A 24,916-nucleotide genomic window follows, 5' to 3' on the forward strand; every position below is an offset into this window, starting at 1 on the left:
CTCAACAAAGGCACAACAGAGCTCACACAAGCAATAGAACAACTGGACTTGGTTGACATTTATAGAACTTTTTATCCTAAGGCCACAGATTATACATTTTTTTCAGCAGTGCATGGCACTTTCTCCAGGATCAACCACATGATAGGACACAAAGCAAATCTAAATAACTTCAAAAAGATAGGAATCATACCATGTACCCTCTCAGACCACCATGCATTGAAACTGGAAATCAACAATTCAAAATGCCCCAGGAAATACAGAAACTCTTAGAAGTTGAACAATATGCTATTAAACGAACAATGGGTCAAAGAAATTAAAGATGAGATAAAAAATTTATGGAAACCAATGAAAACTCTGACACAACATTCCAAAACTTGTGGGACACTGCCAAAGCAGTGCTACGAGGTAAACTCATCGCAGTTGGAGCTCATGTCAAAGCCCAAGAGAGGCGCCAAATACAGGAACTAAACACACACCTCCAGGAATTAGAAAAACAGCAGAAGAGCCCCCCACACAATAGGAAACAAGAAATCATTGCAACAAGGGAGGAAATTAATCAGATAGAAATAAAAAAAACTATACACAAAATCAACGAATCAAACAGCTGGTTTTTTGAGAAGATAAACAAAATAGACACCCCACTGGCCCGACTGGCAAAGAAAAAAACAAGAGAAAGCAAAAATTAACAGCACCAAAGATGAAAAAGGCAACATAACAACAGATACTGCAACCATTAAGGCCATAATTAGAAATTACTACAAAGCACTGTACTCCAACAAATCAGAAGACCACCAGGAAATGGAGAAGTTTTTACACTTCTACCACTTGCCACAACTTAGCCCAGAGGCAACAAACGACCTGAATAAACCCATAACTGAAGCAGAGATTGAATCAGTGATTAAAGATCTACCAACAAAGAAAAGTCCAGGCCCAGAGGGTTTCACTACAGAATTCTACAAAACATTCCGAACAGAACTGACCCCAATCCTCTACAAACTCTTCAAAACAACAGAAAAGGAAGCAACCCTTCCAAACTCATTCTATGAAGCCAACATTACCTTAATCCCAAAACCGGACAGAGAACCAACAGACAAGGAAAACTACAGACCTATCTCTCTGATGAACATTGATGCTAAGATTCTCAACAAAATACTAGCCAATAGAATACAAAAAACATCCAACAGATCATTCATCCGCATCAAGTAGGATTCATCCCTGGAATGTAGGGATGGTTCAACATTCGGAAATCCATAAATGTGATACACCACATCCAAAAACTCCTCTAACTTCTACAGACTAGCCTTAGTGCCTTCTCTTTGCTACAGGGAACAAAATTCAGTTGTAAACATTTTAAAAACATTTAAAAACATTTTATTGGAAAGGCAGATTTCTAGAGAAAACAGAAAGATCTCCCATCCGCTGGTTCACTCCTCAAATGGCCACAACGACCAGATTGAGCTGATCTGAAGCCAGGAGTTGGGAGAGTCTTCTGAGTCTCCTACATGGGTATAGGGCCCCAAAGCCTTGGGCCAGCCTCAACTGCTTTCTCAGGACACAAGTAGGGAGCTGGATTGGACGTGGAGCAGCTGGGACACGACAGGCACCCACCCACACAGGATGCCAGTGCTTGGAGGTGGCGATCAACAAGTTGAACCAACATGCCGGCCCCTAATTGTAAAATTTATAAGCACTCTTCTGTGGTTTCAAATACATAGCACATCTACTAATCCTTCTCACTCAAGATACAGAGGACAGATATTAAGAAATAAGGATTATACTATGTTAAAATGATAGCTTGCAGAGGTTTCTTTGAAGTATAGCTTAATTTAAAACCTTATTTTGACTTTTGAATCATTTATATGTATCACGTAAGATCCTAGAATAAAATAACCAATGAATCATAACAAATTGGTAATATAACCAGAGAAAAGTATTTTGAATTTTAAACACAGCACTCTGATTATAATCCTTTCATATAACATGTTCTAAGTACAAAAATGCAGTGCAAAGAAATATTAAATTTTGTTCAGAGGTTTACTGATAGTAACACTTGTACTTTCAAGAAGACTGTGTAAACAGAAATTAACCTTATCCGGCAGTAAGATTTTCATTTAAAAACAAAAGGCACAAATATTTAATGAAACACAAAAATCTACCATGTTAAATCTGAATTAGATGTATCACTGCAAAGCCATGATTAAACAAAAAATGTTTCTTATTTTCTTTTCAAGATTATTACAAACTGATGATTAAGCAAAAAATGTCTCTTGTTCTCTTTTCAAAGCTCCTAGAAGCAATAGCACCCAGCAGCATGGAACGTGCCAAATATCCAGATTTTGGTTTCTATATACCATTCCTCTGTACAAGGAACCAAGACTTCTTGAATAAACCGTTGTCTCCACATGTGGAACCAAGCACAAGCCTTTGAGAGCCCGTGTCAGCAGGCACTCCAGCATTAATCAGTGAGAAGGGCTGCAGAAGGCAGAGCAGTCAGCTTGGATGATTGCCACTGATCAAATTTTGGGACATCATCACAAACAAAACAATGTCACAATTTATAAAATGAATAAAACCCGATGAAAGGTTAGGAGTGTGATCTAGAGACTGAACTGCTGGATGAAAGATTTCTTTCAAAATAAATATAAATAAATAAATGCAGGGGGGAGGAGCAGACCGTTGTTGAGGACACCCACATCCCTTAGGTGGAGTATCTGGTGTGATCCCTGGCTGATCCCATTCTGATGCAGCCACCTGCTGAAGTGCATGCAGGGTTAGGGCACGACAGCTGCAGCGCTGGGGGCCTGCCATGTATCACACTGCACAGGGCTCTGGGCTTCTGGCCTGGCTGTCGCTTCTGGCCTGTGCTGCCGCATAGCAACAGCAGCAACACTAAAAATGCCGAGTCAAACTTTTGAGGGTCCGGGAAAAGCCTGCAACCGGACCTCTCACTGCCAAAAGCGGCTGTGTTTAAAACCTTCTCTCCGCTGCTCCTGCTTGTCGCCGCCCATTTGTCTAAGCTGTCCTACCCGCTTCTTCGGCCACCCTTCCTCCCGTTTTCCGCCACCCTTCTTCCCACTTTTCTTCCTGTACTCTCTGCTTCATTCCCCAGTCTCCCCATCGCCCCCTAGTTGTCTGTCACCCCCAGTCTTCTGCCCTTCCATCCCAGTCGTGCCCTGTCCTCCGTCTTCGTCCGTCTTCATCCAGCTTTTACCGGCTACTTTTATATTGTTCTCCACCAATCACTTCTCCCCGTGGGTCACCTGGCACTATCTGATAGGCCAGCAATCCAAGCGGGGGAACTAGCCTATCCTGTTTACTTGCTGGTGAGACAAATCCTACCTCCTGGCCCTGGGTCAGTTGCCATCTCGGGCCACTGCCCCTAGGCCCGTGGGGCTGGGGCATGGCAGGCCAGCCCCCTGGCGCGCCCGTGAGGTGCAGCAGGGCCGGTGGCAGCAAGGAAGGCACGCTGGGCACGACAGCAGGCCTTCTCCCAGTGGGACAGGGCAGGGTGGGGAAGGAGAAAAGGCTGAGGGGAGCAGAGGGGAGGCTGGGAGGGAGCCGCGCGGGCCGGCCCCGCCTGTTTGGGGGCACTTTGTTTGTGTCCCACAATCCTGTGCGCACACGGCGGCGAGGGATGTGGGAGGTGAGGAGAGGGGCATGGCCAGTGGGGGTTGGAGCCCAGTGTGTGTGTGGGGGGGGGCCGAGCCTGTTGCGCAAGCGCAGAAAAGGCTCTTGGAGGCGTCGGGATTTGAACTGTGGGCGACTAAGCGTCCTGGTGGGGCGCGGGGGCGCATGGCCCGGGGCCTGTGGGCTTTGACACAGAGCCTTTTTCCTTGTGGGCCCGCGTGCAGGTTCATATCCATAGTTTGCATAAGGCCTGTACAATGCACCTTTCCTGCACGCAGCCTTCTCCCTCGCCTACACTCAGAGCATTATTTTTTTCCTCCTCAGCTTTCATAGCTAATCGCATCCTCCCCTCCTCTCTCCCGTCCTTTTCCAACTAAACATCAGGAGAAACTCTGATTTTTTTCCGGTGAGAGAGGTTATTGGGTCATGTTCCCATTTTTTACACCTGGAAACTGAAGCTTTTGGGCAGGTGAGGGTTGTGTGCACCAGGCGTTCTCCAGTGACCACCGCCTGGACTCTGCTGCTCACGACTGTCAAGGTGGTTCTAGAATTTTCCCCGGGCAACGCAGAGTAGAGCAATCGGCTGTTTCCCTCCTCCCCGCACTACCCCCAACACCCTCCACACACCGCCCTCCCACCCACAGCGGGGCAACCACGGTGACTCGTTTGATTTCCCCCATCGCTTAGCTTCCAGGGCTTCCGGGGAGGGAGCGTGCCGGCCACCCGGATGTTGGGGGCACTGACAATGCCCTGCCCTAAGATGACGCCTGGACCCTACTTCCTCTTGGAGCCTTGGAAGTGCCCTGTGATTGGCCCTTTACCGCATGCCTCGGGCGTGTAAGCTGATTGCATAGGATTGATATATAAGCTAGGGGCTTTTGGGAGGAGGGGGGGGTTCTCTACGTAACGGAATTAACGGATTTAACTGAAGGTTTCAATAAAGCGCCTCCGAAACGTTCTCCAGTGTCAGGTGATTTCTTCCACAGGACAGGAGACCCTGATATCTGGCGCTATGACTCGGACAGAAGTTAGCTGGTGAGTACCAGGAAGGTAAGTAGCTGAGCAAATCACTCAGGGAGCCGCTTACAGCGGGAATTAGTTTACAACTGAGCGTTTTGCTCAGGAAGCCGCACTAGGCAGGACGTGCACGTCAGGTTCGTGGGTTTAGCGATGAATAAAGTTCGCGAGTTAGCAACGACAAAAGGTGTTAGAAATATGGGCATTTTAACTTCTTCAGCGCACATGCACTTACTGCAGAAACTGCTGAAGACAGATGGCACTGATAAATTCAGAGGACTTACACAGGAAGGTGAGAAAGTCTTACACGAGATGCAAGAAGCAGCTTCCTCAAAAGGCAGAGACAGCAGTGAAGAAGACTCAGACTCGGCAGTCAGGCGGGGGCCTCTGACAAGTATATAGATGAACTTGCACAGAAACTAGAGACCGCCTCAATGCAATCAAAAAGGTCTATCTGGCAGCCGGCTCCCCCTCCGGGATACACCCCACTCAAGCCGACTGTGCCGCCCTGGCAATGCAGGGAGTGAAAGGGAGATCGAGTATGTGTCCCCCACCTCGAGGTGCAAGTTCATGGCGCGATTTTGCCGAGGTAGGCCAAGGATTTCCAGTTACAGAGGATAGAACACAAAATCCCCCAGTTCGCTCTTGGGTCTCACTTGATTCTAAGTTAATTAAAGATTTGAAGGCTGCTGTTCACTCCTATGGTGTTCATGCCCCCTTCACCCTCGCGGTGCTGCAACAGATAGCAGGCTCAGCATTGACCCCTGATGATTGGAAAAATTTAGCTAAAGCCACCCTGTCCCCTGGACAGTATTTGGTCTGGAAGTCAGCCTGCCACGAGTTAGCACTAGACACCGCACGTCGTAATGCCCAAGCAGGCAATCCTGCGTGGGACATAGACGTACTCCTTGAGGAAGGTGCTCGAGCGGAACAGGGAAACCAAATAGATTACCCTGAGCCTGTTTACGCCCAGATAGCCACCATAGGGCACAACGATTGGAGGGCCCTTCGTAGCAAGGGTGATGTGTGCTTTTACATATCTAAAGTGGGTGTTGGAGTTCTGGGTCGGCTGCCAAATCAATCGTTTGAAGTGCAAAGGTGCCGGACCCCAAGTCTCGAGTCCCTTTTCTGGGACAGCCTTGGAGGCTCCCCAGGTATCTGGAGGTGGGTGGGCGCCGGGGCACTTTGTGCACCCGGTCTTGGTGTAGTTTGTTTTCCCACACCTCCAGCTTTTAGGAACAGAGGGTTTCCTCTGTGCAAGGTGGAGAAGCTGATTTCCCCGCCAAAGCAGAGCGGATTTTTTTTTCTTCCCAAAGCTTAGCGACGTCTCATGTTAATCTTCTCCCCAATCTTGGGCAAACAGCCAAGCACCCGCACACCCTAATTCTAACAGCTGAAATCCACTGGAGAAGTAAAAGCAGTCAAAACGGCTTGTATGCATAGTCCCTGGCTGTTTCCAACAAGTTATTCTGTAGTGTTATTTAGTCCTAGCAGCACCTGTGATCTCTAGGTTTCTCTTGTTATTCTCTTACATACACACACAAATACATACATCCATATATGTGTACGTGTGTGTATATATAATTATACTTGTTTCAGAGGTGAGGAAAACCAGAAAGATGCAATACTAAAGGATTTTTGCTGAGATCTGAAGAAAGATGGAAACAGATGACTGAGTGCTTACCTGGGGAGCCAGGCTGAGGCAAAGACTTTGAGCTGGAGGTGGTGGTGCAAGGATGAGTGTTTGGTTTGTATAAGGTGAACAGCTAGAGCACCACTGGTGTGGTAATAAGGTAATCAAAATAAGCCCCATCTACCTCCCCTAGGGCATTTAATAGGAGGCCACTCAATAAAAGAACAGGTGTTTCTTAAGGGACTGGAGGTGACAGCAGCTGGCAGGTGGCACAACAGCTTGACTTTCCTTGGATTGTTCTTTTGTCTCATCTCCTCTTTTCCCCCTTTGAATTTCTTTTTTTCACTCTGCCACTTTAAGATGTTTAATCCTTCCCTCCTCACCCCCTGCCCAGGCTATTGGGCCCTTTAGGACCCAGAGTTAGCTGCTTGAAGAGGGTGTGAGAGTGTAAATTAACTGTCACGGGAGCCCTCTTCTCAGGGTTGGCTTGGGCAGGGTCAGTTTCTGTGGCTTTTGCAGCCTCCCACCTTTTCTCTTCCCCTGCCAGTAGGGACTTGTCCTTGGGCTGCTGGAACACAGACGTCTTTGACACTGGGTTGAATAACATGGCTGGCAGGATTTTGTGAAATCAGAATTCTGCACATAGGTGAAACAAACAAATGTAGACAGTACAAGGAGCCTTTAATTATTAACTCAGGCTGGATGATTCTGAGGAATTCAAATTCCAGGTGCCTTTTTTCTTCAGCCATGAGCTGTTCTGGGGGAACAAATTCTGGCAAAAATGAACCTTTTCTGTGGTAAATCATTAGTGCTGGATAGGACCTGAACCCAAAATGTATTTCCAGAGCAAGGCTGTTTTCCACAGAAAAATCTCTAGTTTGACTTGAACAATTCCAGTGAAAAGGGCTCACTACGGCAGAAGTCTTTATTATTCTAAATACATTTTAAAAGAACTGATGTCACCCCCTCACTGTGAAACCTCTGAGTCGAAAATTCCCATTTCACCATCCACCCAGTTGAGCAAGTCAACTTGGCTGCTTCAGTATTGCGTTGCATCTCGACTCCCGTAAGTCCTAGAGAATTTGTTATTCTCATCAGCAACACCCTAACGTAAGAATATAGCTAGTCTAGAGAAGAGGAATACCACTTACCTGGTTCCATACTCTTCCCTTCGCCTCATTCCCTGTGGGATATTCAGGCATAGTGATCACATCACCCAATGTGGCGCTATTTTGTTCTTGGGATAGTCTCAAACACAAAGAACATCGCAACCCTGTGCTATCTGGACCCTACCCAAAGTCTTCAGTTTCATCTCTCAATATGCTACACCAGTTGTAGATTATTTTCCCCCATGCGTAAAATTTCATGCCCAGAGTAAATGTTTATTGCATTGGTTGGGACACCTGCCCTCATATGCCTGGGCTTGAGTCCTACTTATGCTTCAGATTCTGGATTCCTGCTAATGTTTTTATTTTTGTAATTAAACAAGCATTTTTTTTTCCTAAGAAGGTGAGAAGGCATGTTTTAATTCCATTTTCCATGAACTGTGCATATTTGTACATAAATACCAAATTTACTGAGATAGAATTTTCATACTATAAAATCCATCCACTTAAATACCTGCCTGACCCAATCATAGATGTCCTTGAAGAGACATTACCATGTTATCATGGTAGAGACAGAAGAGTCAGAAGAGAGTTCGGACAAACCCTATCACTACACTCTCATCTCTGCCAGCATAAGGAAGCATGTACTCTGTTCCACCTGCCCTTCGTTACGATAGTTGCAACTCTCACCTTCCTAGTATCCTCCGCTATAGATTTTCCCTTTCTTTGCTGCTAGTGAAGACCGCATACCATCCAGCCCCTTCTCAGCAATGTTGCTGGAACTGTTCTCCCTCCTTTCCTCTGCATGATCGTGTCTCTCTTAGATCACTGCAGTTCACATAAAACTGCTTGTAAACTTGACCCTTCTTAAAATCCTCTTCTTGCTTCTACTATTGTCTCACTTTACTGTTCCTGACCGTACAGCAAAATTTTCTGAAAGATTTGTCTACGTGATTTTCAGTCCTTCTTTGATTCTGTTTTTTATATAGTGGCTAGATACATACAATATAAAAATGAATACCAGATAGAATTAATCACATTAACATTTTCAAGCGTACAGTTCCGTAGCAAGTGTACAGTGTTGCACAGTCATCACTACTACCTGTTTCTAGAAAATCATCATAATCCCAAATGGAGATTCCATCTTTACAAAGTAGCTCCTATGCATTTCTCATTCTCTGGAATCATTATTCTACTTTTTGTCCTATGGGTTTGACTGCTTGAAGTTCCTCACCCACGAAGAATGCAAATAATGAAATAACTCTGGCTTATTTCACTTAACATAATGTTTCAGAATTCATTATTGTAGCATGCATCAGAATTTTCTTCTTTTTTTAAAAAAATATTTTTTAAAGAGGTAGGGAGAACTCCTATTCACTGGTTTACTCCCCAAATGCTTGCAACATTCAGGAGCAGGGAACTCAGAGTGGGGCTCAACCACGTGAGCTACTGCCTGCGGTCTCCCAGGACGTGCTTTAGCAAGAAACTGGAATTGCAGCAGAGCTGGTACCTGTTCCCTTGTTAAAGGACACAAACACCTCAGCTGTAAGGACTGGATTTCATTCTTCATATCACGTTGTATGTATGTACCATATTATGTTTTTCCTTTCTTTTACTGATAACACCTCTACTGTTTCCGCCTTTGGGCTTTTATGAGTTATACTGTCACAAGTTTGCACATACAAGTATGAGGAATTTGCATGAAAAGATTCCTAGTCATCACAGGACATCTTGCTGAGGTCAAAGGAAAGTTATTTCTTGAGTTTCAATCTGGAGTTTTTCTTCAGAATCCAATCACAACTGCAGTTTATTAAATGTGTCAGAAGCTGTACTAAGTTCCTTTATCTCCAGTATTTTATTTTATCCTGGCAATAACTTTGAGATAAACATGGTTACTTATATTTTCTTTTTATTTAATTAAAGATTTATTTTGATTACAAAGTCAGATATACAGAGGAGGAGAGACAGAGAGGAAGATCTTCCGTCCGATGACTCACTCCCCAAGTGAGCCGCAACGGCTGGTGCTGTGCCAATTCGAAGCCAGGAACCAGGAACCTCTTCTAGGTCTCCCACGCGGGTGCAGGGTCCCAATGCACTGGGCCGTCCTCGACTGCTCTCCCAGGCCACGAGCAGGGAGCTGGATGGGAAGTGGAGCTGCCAGGATTAGAACCGGCACCCAAATGGGATCCCGGGGCTTTCAAGGCGAGGACTTTAGCCACTAGGCCACGCCGCTGGGCCCGTTACTTATATTTTCCTAGAGGCTTAGATAAGTTAAATGACTTTCCAATGTTTACCCAGCTAGTAAATGGCAGAGCTGAGATTCAGATTCAACTCTGGTTGGTTCCAAAACCTGCATCTCAACTATGCTTGTTATGGGTTTGGTGTAAGCGAGAAGGTGTTTGGATAAATTCAGTCTTGAACACCAGAAGTACAGGTAGTCAAAGCAAAATAAACAAATGGGACTGCATCTAGATGAGAAGCTTCTGTATCGCAAAGGAGATGATCAACAAAGTGAGGAAGCAACCAACGGAATGGGAGAAAATCACTGCACATTACATAACTGATAGGGGACTAATATCCAGGATCTACAAGGAGCTTCAGAAACTCAGTGACAGCAAAACAAACAATCCCATTAATAAACGGGCAAAAGAAATGAACCCATTTTTCAAAAGAACTAATTCAAATGGCTAATAAGCATAGGAAAAGATGCTCAGGCTCCCTAGCAGTCAGGGAGATAGAAAAGAAAACCACATTGAGATTCCACCTAACTCTGGTGAGGTTGGCCTACATTCAGAACTCTATTAACAACACCTGTTCCGTGGATGTGGGAAGAAAGGAACCCTCCTTCACTGCTGGTGGGAGTGTAGGCTAGTACAACCACTATGGAAATCAGTATGGAGAGTGCTTAGAGAACTCCAAATAAACCTGCCATATGACCCAACTATCCCACTTCTGGGAATATATCCAAAGGAAATGAACACTGCATATGAGAAAGGGATCTGTAATCCTATATTTGCTGCAGCACAATCTACAATAGCAAAGACATAGAAATAACCCAGATGCCCGTCCAAAGAGGAGTGGTTAAAGAAAGTGATGGAAGATTTCTCTGCTCTCCCTCCCCATTACGGAATAACATAGGGTATTAAAAGTATATTAGGATTTAAGATGAAATGATGTAAATATGAAAAATAGTACCTGTAAAATGTAATATTATCTCAACCTCATGTGGTTAAGAACTTTTATTTTTTTATTTTTAACATATTGGTTACCCAATACTCTGTCCACTAATTCCATAACATTATAAATTGTTGCTGATATTATGTCGGGGCTTTTAATTGATAGGGATGGTGCCCTGCCGTCTCTGCCTTCAGACCAGAGATGGTCTCCCCAATAAGCCATTGAATTTTTCTGGACTCTATGCTTGGTATATGCTTGCAATGAAAGAATCTCAACTGATTTTGAACTGTGGTAATGCAGCAAGGTGGAGGAATCCATCAAGGGGGGGAGGGTTTGGGGAGGGGTGGCGGGAATCCCAGTGCATATAGGACTGTGTCACATAACGCAATGCAATTAATAAAAAAAAATGAAAGCAAAAAAAAAAAACCTCAAAATGCTGAGGCAACAGCATAAGCACCCAAATCCAATTAGAATGTGGAAGACTATAGACTATATAAATGGTCAAGCGCTGTACATTTTGAAACTGTAGAGTTAAAAAGCCAAAACCATTAAGGACAATTAATTTAAGTGATTATTACAAAACATTAAATGATCTACAATGTTTTTATACAAATGCAGAGAAAATGTGTTACAAACATAAGGAAACCAGATATGCTTCTGTAACACAGAACATACAGTAAGAATCACAAGGAAAAATAATCATTTGTAAAACATCAATACAGAATCTCAAGGTGATTTTTAATGATACACTGCTGGCAGAGTTAAGCACAGCACAGGTGAATGTTCAGAGTCTGAAGATCATAGTCCAGTGGTTCCTTAAGGGGAACGGAATAGAATCAATGGCTCTAGGAAACACAGGTGGAAAGCTTAAAGTTTTAGTAGTGATACCCCAAAGAGACTGAACCCTAGCAGGTAAACCAGAAATGCCCAGGCTTGCACAGAGAATGCCGGTCAGTTCCAGGAATTTCAGTCCAACAAACAAGAAACTAATATCGGGCCCAGCACGATGTGGTGGTTCAAGTCCACGCCTTGAATGCTCCGGGATCCCGTATGTGCACCGGTTCTGATCCTGCGGCCCTGCTTTCCATTCAGCTCCCTCTTGTGGCTTGGGACAGCAGTCGAGGACAGCCCAAATCCTTGGGACCCTGAACCCGTGTAGGAAACCAGGAAGAACTCCTGGCTCCTGGCTTTGGATTGGCTCAGTTTCAGCCATTGAGCTCACTTGGGGAATGAACCATCAGATGGAGGATCTTCCTCTCGGTCTCTCCTCTTCTCTGTATATCCGCCTTTCCAATCAAAATAAATAAATCTTAAAAAAAAAAACTAATATCTTCAAACTCCAGTTAGAAGCAAATGAAAAATAGTCTCTAGAACGTAACATTCAGCTAGACATCAAACTAATCCATAGGCATCTATATAAATAAAATGTCTTGCACATAATAAAAAATTACTTCACAAACAAGGAAACAAAACAACCTGAATTAAGGCCAGCAGAAAAAGAAAATATGAAGATTCACAGCAACCACAAATACAAAAATTACTAACGCAAAGATGATGACGATGATGACTGGAGGAGAGACAGAGTTCTTCCACCTGCTGATTCCTCCCTAAAAGGTCAAAATTGTAGCAGCTGAACTAGTACAAAGCCAGGAGCTTCTTCCAGGTCTCCCACGTGGGTGCAAGAGCCCACGGACGAGGGCCATTCTCCACTACTTTTGCAGGCCAAAAGCAGGAAGTTGGATCGGAAATGGAGCAGTTGGCACCCATATGGGATGCCAGAAAGATTTTTAAAACAACAAGGTGGAGGAATCCACCATTGGGGTAGGGCTTGTGGAGGGGCGGGGAGAATCCCAGTGCCTATAAATCTGTGTCACATAATGCAATGCAATCAATAAAAGAAAAAAAAAGTATTGTTATGTATTCATGTGACAGAAAGGGGATGAGAAAGAAGACTTCCATCATTTCTGAGTTCTCTTCCCAAAACCGAGGAACGGGCAGGGCCGAAGCCAGGACACACTCCAAGCAGTAATCCTATCACTTATATTTCCACCACTCTCTTTCAGGGTCTGCCTTAGCAGGAAGCTGGCATTAGAAGCCAGAGCCAGGTATCAAACTCATCGCAGATGGGACACAGCATTTTAATCAGTTTCAGCTGGCATATGCCCACCAGACAGGGATTCTTTATTCTTCATGTTCAACAATACAGAAGATTGAGAATTCCAACTGTGATCTAGAAAATGAAAATAACCAATATTACATTAGGAAATTAATAACTGCAACAATTAGGAATTTACTGGCCCTATTTACCAGCAGGAAGGATCGCAGAAATTAAGCAAATGAGGCAAGGAGACAGGCTACAGTGACAATGTGTAAGATGGCAGCTTCTGTGGTGCCAGGTAGAAAGATTCAAGCAGAAGTCATGTAAACATACATCTTAGGAAAGGGGTTAAATTCTAACATCTCTGTATTGTCCAATAAAGGGAAAAAGTACTAACTGTAAGACATTAATAAATGTGAGATATTTAAATTTCTGTGTTAACCATAATTTGGATATGTTCCAAGTGATAAAAGGGAGAAATACTAAATTTTTTTAAAGATTTGTTTTTTATTGTAAAGTTCAAATATACAGAGAAGAGACATATCTTCCATACAATGTACACTCGCTAAGCGGCTGCATGGCCAGAGCTGAGCCGATCGCATCCAAAGCCAGAAGCCTCTGGTCTCCCACTGGGGCGCACGGTCCCAAGGCTTTGGGCCATCCTCCACTTTTTTCCCAAGCCACAAGCAAGGAGCTGGATAGTGTCGCTGTCCTGCCGGATGGACTTGGTGCACGGAGCCAATAGTAACACGCGGACTATTGACTGATGATCAATAGCCGAAGTTTATTAGGGGCAACAGACTTTATACACTGAGGGTCATGTAGGATTAGGGTAGAGATACTTAGCTCATCAACAAAACCATCAACTGTTTCTAATGCCTTTGTTTGGAAGTCCTTTTGTCTTGTATATTACTTTCCACTCAACTGTTCTTATACAAATGTTATCCCACCAGGTATACAAAAGGTAGTCATTCAGTTGTTCTCATGCGAAGGATATCCAATCAGTCACACACAAGACGCCCATTCAGTTGTTTATCATACAAATATTGTCCAATCAACTGTAATCCTGTGCTCACTGACCTTCTAGGGTCACAATGTCCTCCTACAGATGGGAAGTGGAGCAGCCAGGACACAAACCAGCACCCATATGAAATCCAAGCAAATGCAAGGCAAAGATTTCAGCCATGAGGCTACCACACCAGGCCCAGAAACAGTAATTCTAAGAGTTAAAAAAAAAAAACCCACAAAACTGGCTGAACAAAAACACTACATAATAAAGTAGATGAAAACCCAAGCATAATAGTAGTCACATTAAGTGCAAATGAACTAAACATTTCAAACAAATATTGCACTTTTAAAAAAAATAAAAATATAAATATGGAAATACTAGGCAAAGTGTCGAGAAAAGTGAAGACATTATTTAGGATAAAGAAAGAAGCTATAACTCTTAACAGGTTGACTTCTTCAGAGAAAGACAGCAAATCTAAATTTTTATACATCTGATAAAGAGCCTCATTAAAACAAGCAAAAACTGTCCGAAAGAAGGAAGCTAAAATGACAATGGGAGGCGTTAAACACTGCTTCCGCAGTAACTAACAGAACATGAAGGCATCATCTTCAGAACCAACAATACAAACAACTTCATAATACACACCCCAGGTACACAACGAAGATTTACCATGAACTTGGAAATAAGCAGGTTCTAAACGTCAAAAAAAAAAAAGACTAATTCTTACACAAGGCAATTAAGGTTAAAATAACAAAAACCAAAGAATTTTCACATTACTTGGAAGTGAAGAACTGTGCATTTATGTAAACAGTGGGTCAAAACCACAGGATCACAATAGAAAATGAATGACAATGAAAATATTGCACACTGAAACATGTGAACTGGGGCAGCATTTGGCCCACATCAATTACAGTTCCAAATGTGAAAAGCAAAACAAAGCTAATGTCCTCTGGATAGGAAAAGCTTTCTCAAATAGGACGCAAAAAGTACCTAGTATAATTTTAAAGGAAAAACTGAAAAGTCAGTGCTGTGAAGAACTTCACAGGACATCACTGCAGTGAAAAGGCAAGCCACAGGGAGACGTGCACACTCTGAATAAGGTCAAACTGGAAACTCAAGTCATGACAGACTGTGGCTTACTCAGCACAATGGAATGCTACACAGCAAAGAAAATGAACCGCTACACTCAATGCAAGTAACACTCAGAAACATTTCAAGAGAAACAGCAAGAGTCCATGTACACAGAACTGAAAAACTACACAGGGTTCCCGGGGAAACACGTGGGCAGGAGAATGGCCACAAGGACCAGCCGTGGTCACCCTAAGTTAGGGTAACAGGTTACTCACTGAGAGAGATGGAGATGCTGCCAGTGTTGGTTCCCAGCACTGATGCTGGTCACACAGGTGCTTGCTTTATGAAACTATTTTTAAATTTTAAAAAGCTCAAAAATATTTTTAAATGTTTATTTATTTTACATGAAAATCAGAGACAGAGGGAGCGGCAGAGTGATCCTCCATCTGCTGGCTCCTCCCCCAAATGGCTGCAACAGCCATTCAGGTTGGTCCAGAGCTAGAAGACAGGAGCTTCTTTGGGTCTCCCCCTTGGGTGCAGCGGCCCCACACTTTGAGCCATCTGCTGCTTTCCCAGGCCATTAGCTGGGAGCTGGATTGTTAAGTGGAGCAGCCAGGACCCAAACTGGGGCTTATACAGGGTGCTGGCACTACAGGCACAGGATTAGTTTACAACGCCATTGCACCAGCTCCTCAAAAATATTTTTAAAGTCAGAGCAAGTATGGGTTTTCAATGTTAGAAAGAGCTGGTATCTCCAAGAGTATGAGGTTATCCTTAATGTTAGCTCAAAACCCTTGACCTTTTTAAAATGACATTTTATTCCAGAATAGCTTTAAATTTACAAAGCAGGAGGTGTAAGGTAGTAACACAGAGAGCTTTCACATATTCTTCTATTCATTCCCCTATTGGTCTCATACCAGTAATTTTTAACCAAACCTGCTGTTCACCTTCCCACCCCTCCCAGCCTCCAGTAACCAACACTCAGTATCCACACTTCAGTGTTCTAACTCCAGCTCCCTCATACACCTTCTTTTTTTTTTTAAAGATTTATTTTTATGACAAAGTCAGATATACAGAGAGGAGGAGAGACAGAGAGGAAGATCTTCCGTCCGATGACTCACTCCCCAAGTGAGCCGCAACGGCCGGTGCTGTGCCAATTCGAAGCCGGGAACCAGGAACCTCTTCCAGGTTTCCCACGCGGGTGCAGGGTCCCAATGCATTGGGCCGTCCTCCACTGCTTTCCCAGGCCACAAGCAGGGAGCTGGATGGGAAGTGGAGCTGCCGGGATTAGAACCAGTGCCCACATGGGATCCCAGGGCGTTCAAGGCGAGGACTTCAGCTGCTAGGCCACGCCGCCGGGGCCCCCCTCATACACCTTCTAAGGTCAACATAATACAAGGATACTCGAGAAGTTTGCAGACCTGAAAGATCGTTTATTCTGGTATCAAAACAAAACATCTTGAAACCTATGCATAGTTCCTTCATAATATACATTTTCCATGATTTTCTGCAGGCTTTCATATGCAGGTATTCATAATTTCCTGCACCAAATTAATTTCTCATAAACTTTTACAGTGTCCACATATGCTCAAGTAATACTGCCTTGACAAATACTTATTACAACTCTCAGTAAGAGCCTGAGTTTGGGCCAGTGCGGTGGCTACAGACTAATCCTCCATCTTGAAGTTCTGGCATGCCATTTGGGCACCGGTTCTTGTTGTACCTACTCTACTTCCCATCCAGCTTGCCACTCAGAGACTGGGAAAGCAGCTGAAAATGGCCCAAGTCCTTGGGTCCCTGCACCAACGTGGGAGACCCAGAAGAACTTGCTGGCTCTGGATCCGCTCCGCAGCCACAGCCATTTGGAGGAGTGAAGAAGCAGATGGAAGATGGCTCTCACTCTGTCTCTCCTTCTCTATGTAGATCTACTTTTCAAATAAAAATAAGACCAAGTATGTTGGCTCAGTGGTTAAATCCTCATCTTGCATACACCAGGATCCCATATGGATGCCAGTTTGTGTCCTAGCTACTCCACTTCCCATCTAGTTCCCTTCTTGTGGCCTGGGAAAGCAGTCGAGGACAGCCCAATGCCTGGGGACCTTGCACAAGCTTGGGAGACCTGGAAGAAGCTCCTGGTTGCTGGCTTCGGATCAGCTCAGCTCTGGCTGTGACCACTTGGGGAGTAAGCCAGTGGACAGAAGATCTTTCTCTCTGTCTCTCTTTCTCTCTGTAGATCTGCCTTTCCAATAAAAGTAAATAAATCTTAATAATAATAATACACCTTTTAAGCAAAAAAGTAACAGTCAGTACAAATTTCATGAAAACATGAATGGGAGTGCTGAATTTCCACCTCAAGATAACTGTTACTTCTGGGACATGCAAATGAGACCTTTATTTATAATATTCTGTATCTGCAGCATGTGTGTTTTTAAGGCTAAAGCAAACATTGGAAGTGTTGTGATTACATAAATGGAGTATTGCATGTATGTTTTATATATTTAGCCAAGGTGTGTTGGAAATATAATCAAGGAGGATAAAACAAAACAGGCCCCAGCAGCACTTCAGCCCTCCATAGACAAAAGCCTGAAGTATGGTCAGACACCAGCTGAGGACGCTTTGGTCAACTGTAAATCACAGCTATAACAGCAGTGCCACGCAACTGTAACACCCAGTGGCACTGTAGTCACAGTCATCCCACTTTGTCTAACCACATTCTATGACGTCCACACTAAACTGCCTGAGGACATGTTTCTCAAACACATCCCACTGTTACATGACCTGACTCTTGGTGAAAATATTTATGTTTGATACCACAACTAATTCTCCATCTTCTAGTCTAGGCTGCAAATCTCCCTTATAGTTCATTTGTGTTTGCCACAATTCATGACAAATTTCATTTTTCTCCCTTGCAGCCACTCTGTTGTAGATGGCATCATCCCTCAGGATCCGACAGCCACACCGAGAGGTCTCTCACCATGGCAACTTAACCAGCCAGCTGGTAGCCCACGGGTCCCCCCCAGCCAGCTGGTAGCCCACGGGTCACCCAGGTATGAAGACTTCACTTCTTCCTTTCGGCAAGCTCAGTTATGACGTCTGACCTGGAGAAGGACAGTGTAGTAGACCTTGCGGAGTCGCTAGCACTTGCAACCATCTTTTCCAGACAGGCCTGACCCAACACTCCATCCGCTGTTCCTCCTGCCACCAGCTCCCAAGCAGCCTAAGCCTTGCTAGAGGAACCCTCACCCTGCCAAGGTTTCCAGTGGCTAGGGCATCGGACAGTTCTGTCCAGCAACGCCAGGCACCTTGTGCCTTGGCCATGGAGAAAGGCCTCTCCTTCCTCCGCACACTGCTATTATCTGTCTAAGCTTGTCATCTGTATCTGCAGCAGCCACTCTGCACCCATGAGGAAAGGTAGCTTAGACAGGCAGCTTGCAAGGCTGTGGCGCCCCATTCCCCAGGCTGACCACAACCTTCTCACCATTACATTGGTCAGAGGCCACTGATCACAACTCTGGTACTGGTAGCTTTCCTCTTCCAAACAACCTCTGACCTCCAACTTTCTTAACTTTCTGGCCAGAATACAAAGATGAAACATGTTTATTACTAAAGAAAGCTTGCACATTGTGTAATAGGCAAAATGCAAGTTTTTAAAATGAAAAACACACAGGCAATGTCCCGGGTAAATAAATCCTTAAAGAGTCACACTTAAAAGAGTCTGGTATCTTACTGGCCCATGATATGTTTTTTTTTTTTGTATGTGTGTTTTTTTTTTTAAAGATTTATTGTTATTGGAAAGCCGGATATACAGAGAGGAGGATAGACAGAGAGGAGGATAGACAGAGAGGAAGATCTTCCGTCCGATAATTCACTCCCCAAGTGAGCCACAACGGGCCAGTGCGCGCCGATCCGATGCCGGGAACCAGGAACCTTTTCCGGGTCTCCCACACAGGTGCAGTGTCCCAAAGCTTTGGGCCGTCCTCAACTGCTTTCCCAGGCCACAAGCAGGGAGCTGGATGGGAAGTGGAGCTGCCGGGATTAGAATCGGCGCCCATATGGGATCCCGGGGCTTTCAAGGCGAGGACTTTAGCCGCTAGGCCACGCCGCTGGGCCCATGATATGTTTTTAATTCATATGAAATCAACTCCTGGGCTCCGTGCCATAGCTAAGTAGTTGTAGTCCTTGCCTTGCACGCGCTGGGATCCCACATGGGTGCCAGTTTGTGTCCCGGCTGCTCCACTTCCCTTTCCACTCTCTGCATACAGCCTGGGAGAGCAGTAGAGGATGGCCCAAAGCCTTGGGACCCTGCAGTCATTTGGGAGACCTGGAGGAAGCTCCTAAGTTCCTGGCTTCGGATCACCGTTGTGACCACTCGGGGAGTGAACCAGCACATGAAAGATCTCTGTCCCTTTTTCTCTCTGTAAATCTAACTTTCCCACAAAAATAAATCTTAAAAGATAAAAAAAAAAGAGATTGGCTCCTTTCAAAGAAAAATAATCCTATCAGGCTTTTGGGTGGTGGTAACAGGCAGACAAGAACACTGTGGCACCTGCAACACCAGGATCCCATACAAACGCTGGTTTGAGTACCAGGTGCTCCATCTCCAATTCAGCTCCGTGCTAACGTACCAGGGAAAGCAGGACAAGACGCCTAAGGGCTTGCGTTCCAGCCACCCACGTCAGAGACTCAGATGCAGCTTCTGGCATCAACTTGGTCCAATCCCAACCACTGTGGCCATCTGGGGAGTGAACTAGCAGGTGGAAGATCCCTATTTTAGGCTTCTGCCTTTCAAATGAACAAATCTTCAAACAAACACACAACAAAAAACCTGTAACCCAAAAGGGAATGAGAAACATCCTGACAGGGAGGAAAAACAAAGTAGATTTGGAAAAGACTGACAGATTCATTCCCTGTCTGGTCAAGCTGTGTGACCTCCAACATCATTTCCGGTGGGAATAAGAAACCTACATTCCACCAGCCTGTGGGGGATATAAGTAGATAACATCCTGCCAGCACATCAGATCACCTGGGAAGCTTTGAAAACTGAAAATCCCACATGTACCCGACAGACCTGGGGAGGGGCCCTGAAGCACCTTCTGGGGAGGCAAAAGCTCTAGCCACATTTGTCCTCCCTAATGCATTGTTCAGGATCTGCCACATAGAATACTAGTATTATGCATAACAAAAAGCTAGTTTTCCAATCTTCATATTTCAAAAATATGTTCAAAATGACTTAAGTTAAAAATACAAAAGACTTCATGATGCTTATCTGAGAAAAATCACCTTGACAAAATTATCAATTCTACCTGATACAAAGTATCAGAACCCATTTCTATCTGAATGCACCTACATGGTTTACTTTCCAATACAGGCCATAAATCAAGGCACAATCTACTAAATTTAATTAAGCCTTAAGGTAATCTAGTTTATCTCACAAAAAACAACCCAAGAAAATTGAATTGCAGGCAATTTAGGATTCTCTCAACTAGCCCCTCTATAGCAACTACAATTTCTGTATAAAGATTGACTTCTACTGCTTGTCACATAGAAAATATTATCTTCTTTTCATGGTCCATTGTAGAACTATTTAAAGAGTAATTGCTACACATCAGCTTCGGCATGTAGTACGTGCTATTTTAATAAAACTTAGGTATATACTAAACATTTTGGTAGTATGTTTACACTGAGGTTTCCCTGGATGATTCAACTTCAGGATATGTTTCATTTACTATTGTTTATTCTTTACAATGGCTATGCTCCACTTATATACATAAAAGAAAACACAAAAGCTTGAGACTTCAGTAAGGGTAAACAACAAAGAATTTGGACAAAGTTGTGACGATTTCCCAAAGTCAAACAGTATCAGATGAGAATCCTACAGTTGGGGAAAACAATTAACCTTTCACCTACCGCTGCCAATAATTAGAAGTTCTTTGGCATAAAAATCAACCACAATTTCAACTGATATAAAAGACATTACGCAATCAACTGACAAACTGGAATACAGACAATTTTTCACTCAAGCACTGAGTATATGTTAGATTTCTTTAAGCTGATAACTATGAAATGAAGTAAGGGAATGTCTTGGGTTCTTAGGAAATAACTCTCAAGTTCACTGGGAGCAAAGGGGCTCAATCTACTGCGCATTTGCAGGTACTTCAGCAAAATACCCTCAGAAATGGATAAAGTTTAGCAGGAGCAATATTAACAATCTGGGCAAAGGGCACGAGAATTGCCATTAAACTGTTGTAGTTTTTGAGCTTTAATATTCCTACACAACAACGAAAAAATTAACTGAATAAAGTAACAAAAGATTAACATTTTTTAAAGTGTCTTAACAAAACAAGATCACTCTAGCTCAACTTCAAAGCAAGGCATTATTGGGGAAAATATGGAAACAGTCAAAATGTGTGCTATAAAAGCATATGTATAATCAACTTCAAGCAAGCCTTCAAAATCAACACTACCCAACAGGAACAGAATGCGAGTCACACATAGCATTCAATTTTCTAGCAGCCACCCTTCAAAGGAACAGAGGACATTGGTGTCAGGACACTGTACCTGGCCGAACGTCTGAAATCCTGCCACTGCAATGGCACCACTATAAAAATCAACATATTACAAGTATATCCATACAAATCTTCAAGAAGCTGGTGTGTGGTGTATACTAACGGTACACCTCAATTGAGAAGCTAAATTTTCAGAGGAAATCTTTGATCTGCATTTAGAGTCCATAAATGTACAATTAAAAAGCGACATTCACACAATGAAGCTGTATGATTAAAAGGCTTCTGATTAGACTTCTAATTTTTAAATGCAAATTTAAAAAATGTAAGATGGAAAACTCATTTCTCAGTCACATCACAAGTTTAACACGTTCACAAGGCTGGATTCAGGGCACAGCCCAGCTTTCAATGGAAAACAGCCAATGCCTAACCCAAAAGACGGAACTGACTGAGAAAACAATTCACTGTGCTTGGCAAGGTTTTTTTTTTTTTTTTTTTAAGCACATTCACAAAGAAACAAAGACGGATTTGCCAACAGAAGTATTACCAAAGCATCTCTCCAAAGCCGTTAGAAGCCCCCACACTGCCTTTTAGCAGTGCACACACACAGCCTTCTTCTCTCTCCTGCCTGGTTGTCACGTTTTAACTGGGGGTTGGGTTTCCTCTTACTTTCATGTGTGGCAAAATGAACTGTCCAGCTCTGCCCCATGACACCCACCCACCCAACAACCGACCCCACGGGGTCTGGGAATTTCACAGCACACATCGCGCCATTTGATTGCCAGAACGCGCACACACTGACAACTTGTCTGGGATTTAAGGGAGGAAGTGACCTTAACAGAGGTGGGGGCGTTTAACAGGTGTAAGAGATTAATTTAGTCAACAGCAAGCAACACTAAAAATTCGCCAATCACTAACTCCATGCCAGCGTGCCAAGCAACTTGATCCGGGATTTGGCCAGAAGCCCTCTGGCTAATCTCAATCAGGGCCTACCCAAAGACATCCCGATTAAGGCCATTCTCATCTACATTAAGGCTTCTGTGGCAGTCGACAGCAAATAAACCAAATCAAATTCAACACAGAGAGAAAACTGTAACAACTTGACTGAACGCAAGACAAAAAGCTTAAATGAGCATTTATCAGGTGTGGACAAAAATTGAGCGACAAAGAACATAAGTTACCATAAAAGCATTTAAAAACCATTTTGTGGCTATGCGGAATTCCTACTTTGTCTTCAGCTCTGTGCCCAAACAATGTGATGGCTGACCCTCAAATGTCACCCCCGTCCCATCCTGTTTTCTCTAGCGGCCGCAGCACAGAAGCATTCGTGTTCTGCTTCAATCTTAGAGAAAACCCTCTTCGCAGCTGAAGAAGCCTTTATTAGGAACTCAGGGCTTGAAGAAAATCTCAACAATCAGGAACAATGGCCCCCTACACCTTGTTGCACCAGGTAGGTCTCATCGTTGGCAGAAAACCCGTTTTCTCCTCCCCCTAGCCTACACACCCAACTTGTTTTCAAAGCCATCCGTTACCAGGATCACGGATCACTGCGTGGAGGCTGAAAACATCATTTAAAAGCCTGTGTACCTAACCAGTAACTTTCTATTGAACGCTGAAGTCCTTTTTTCCTCTTCAGGCAGGGGTCAGCAAGCTTTAAGCAGGATAAATACAAGGTTTTCAGTCGCGCCCTCAGAGTGGTTTTTTCCCCCACTGCTTAGTAAGATGTATTTGACCCAGAGAACCAACTAAACATCCTGTAGCAGCAAATGCCTACTTCCTTCGGCTTTTTTCCTAGTTAGTAAGCGCTCAGTCAATGCCTATTTAATCAAATCCACTCTCGAGTTTGTGATTAGCTAAGCACACAGAAACCCCAATTGTAGTGACTTGAAAAAAACAAGACCAAAAAAAAAAAAAAAAAAAAAAAAAAAAACAGCGAACGGAGATAAGAAATTAACTACCGCAGACACACATTCCGGTTCCACAGCTCAAGCACTATTTGGAGACGGGAATAAAAATAAAGCTCACAGCCGCCCTAGCTCCTCGCCTCCTGCAGCGACCTGAACTCCCACCAAGCACCCCGGGGCCAGGCCGCGCACCCACCTCGCCGAACAAGGATGCGCGTGGGGCTCCCTGGGGACCGGACCACGGAGATCCCGACGCCCAGAAAGTACGATTTAAAGGAGTTGCTACAACGCATTCTAACTCGCCAGAAATCCCCGCAAAAAACAGGTCATGCGCACACCACAGAGGGCTTTTCCTCTACTTTTCTTCCGCTCGGGGGAAAAAAGCCGTATTTTAGAATCCTTGCCCGCGCGCGGCCCGATGCCTGCAGAGCGAGCGCCAGCGGCAGGCAGCAGGCTCCCCGCGTGGGCGCGTTCCCACCAGGCTCGGAGCCGCATCCCCAAAGGCAAGGGCACCTGGTCGTCCGAGGCTGCGCCCGCCGCCGCACCAGACGGCCAACGGGGGGTGTCTCCATGCGGCCGTCCCCCCACACACACCCTTCACACCCCCGGAGCCGCACCGAGGTCCAAGCCGAGGCTCCGGCCAGCCGCGGGGGCCGCAGAGCGCACGGCAGAGTCTCGCTTTGACCCCGGGGGAGAGGGCAAGGCGAGCGGCAGGACTGCGCGGGGTCCCCGGGGGACGTGGCGGCGCCGCGCGGGAGGGGAGCTGAGGCTGGCTCGGCGCCCCCCGCAGCCCCGACGCCTTTCATTTGGCCTCTGCGGCGGCGGCGGGGGAGGCAGTCCGACCTCCAGCGCTAAGTACTGCGCCAAGCAGGGCGGAGGAGGAGGACGCGCCAGCCCCGCCGCAGCGCCGGAACCCCCGAGCCGCGCCCCCCAGCCCGGCTGCCCGGCTGAAGGCCGCGCTCCACCGGGGAGCGAGAAACACGGCGCCCGGGCGCGCTCGCCCGGTCCCTACCTCGATGTAGCCGGCTAGCGCCGCGGCGGGCGCCGTGAGTCCGAGCAGCACCAGGACGAGGAGCTTGCCCGTGGCCGCGACGGTGCCGGTGGCCGCCATCCCTCGTCGCGTTGCTCTCGCACTAAGCTCGCAAGCTGGAAACGCACGGACAGGTCTGCAGACGCCACCACCACCCAGAAGCATCTGAAGCCCGTTCGCCGCCGCCCCGGGGGTTTTACACCAACCGGAACTGACTTCAACCAGCCACGCCTCCTTCTGCGGAGTCCAATGCCAGCCCGCAGAACCCTTCAGGGCATCGCCCCTTGGTGAGCCCACAGCCAATGAAGGCATGGAACAGCCCGCACCGGGCCCCGCCCCCGGTGGCCTTGCGCCGGCCCCGGGTGAGGACCCTGAGGTCCGGAGGCGCGCGGCTGTGCGCGGGATGGGTCGGGGGCGCGACTCGGCGGGGGTGGCACTGGCTCCGGCCTGGTGCACCCCGCGCGCCTCTCCTCCCTGCGTTGGCCGGGGTGCGCCTGCGGCTTCCCAATGAGAGCACGCGCGCTCCTCCGCCTCTGCGGGATATGTTTTGTAGGATTCTTGCGGGTACCGCCCTCTTTTTGGTTCTGGAAACGGTTTTGGTCGAAACAGGATGACGCGTCTGGAGTACGGGGTTCCGAAGGTCGCGTCCCCCCAACACCACCACCAAGGCCGGAGGTGGGGGAGGACTAAGCCGGGACAACCCTCAGCGTCCCGCGAGCCCCTCGCAGGGCGCGCCCCTCA

At 45.6% G+C, this 24,916-nt stretch overlaps 1 protein-coding gene across 4 annotated transcripts in view; it reads right to left on the reverse strand.

Moving 5' to 3' along the window:
* APLP2 (amyloid beta precursor like protein 2) overlaps positions 1-24,502 on the reverse strand; it is an 89,402-nt gene extending 64,900 nt beyond the window's left edge. For all 4 annotated transcript variants that reach the window (XM_036494642.2, XM_004593280.4, XM_036494640.2 and 1 more), the window contains exon 1: positions 24,158-24,502. In XM_036494642.2, the coding sequence (XP_036350535.2) occupies positions 24,158-24,487 (330 nt within the window). In that variant the 5' untranslated portion in view covers positions 24,488-24,502. The remainder of the gene's footprint in view (positions 1-24,157) is intronic.
* Positions 24,503-24,916: the final 414 nt, after the last annotated feature.

This window comes from Ochotona princeps, chromosome 4, assembly GCF_030435755.1.
Source record: "Ochotona princeps isolate mOchPri1 chromosome 4, mOchPri1.hap1, whole genome shotgun sequence".
Classification (NCBI taxonomy): Eukaryota; Metazoa; Chordata; class Mammalia; order Lagomorpha; family Ochotonidae; genus Ochotona; species Ochotona princeps.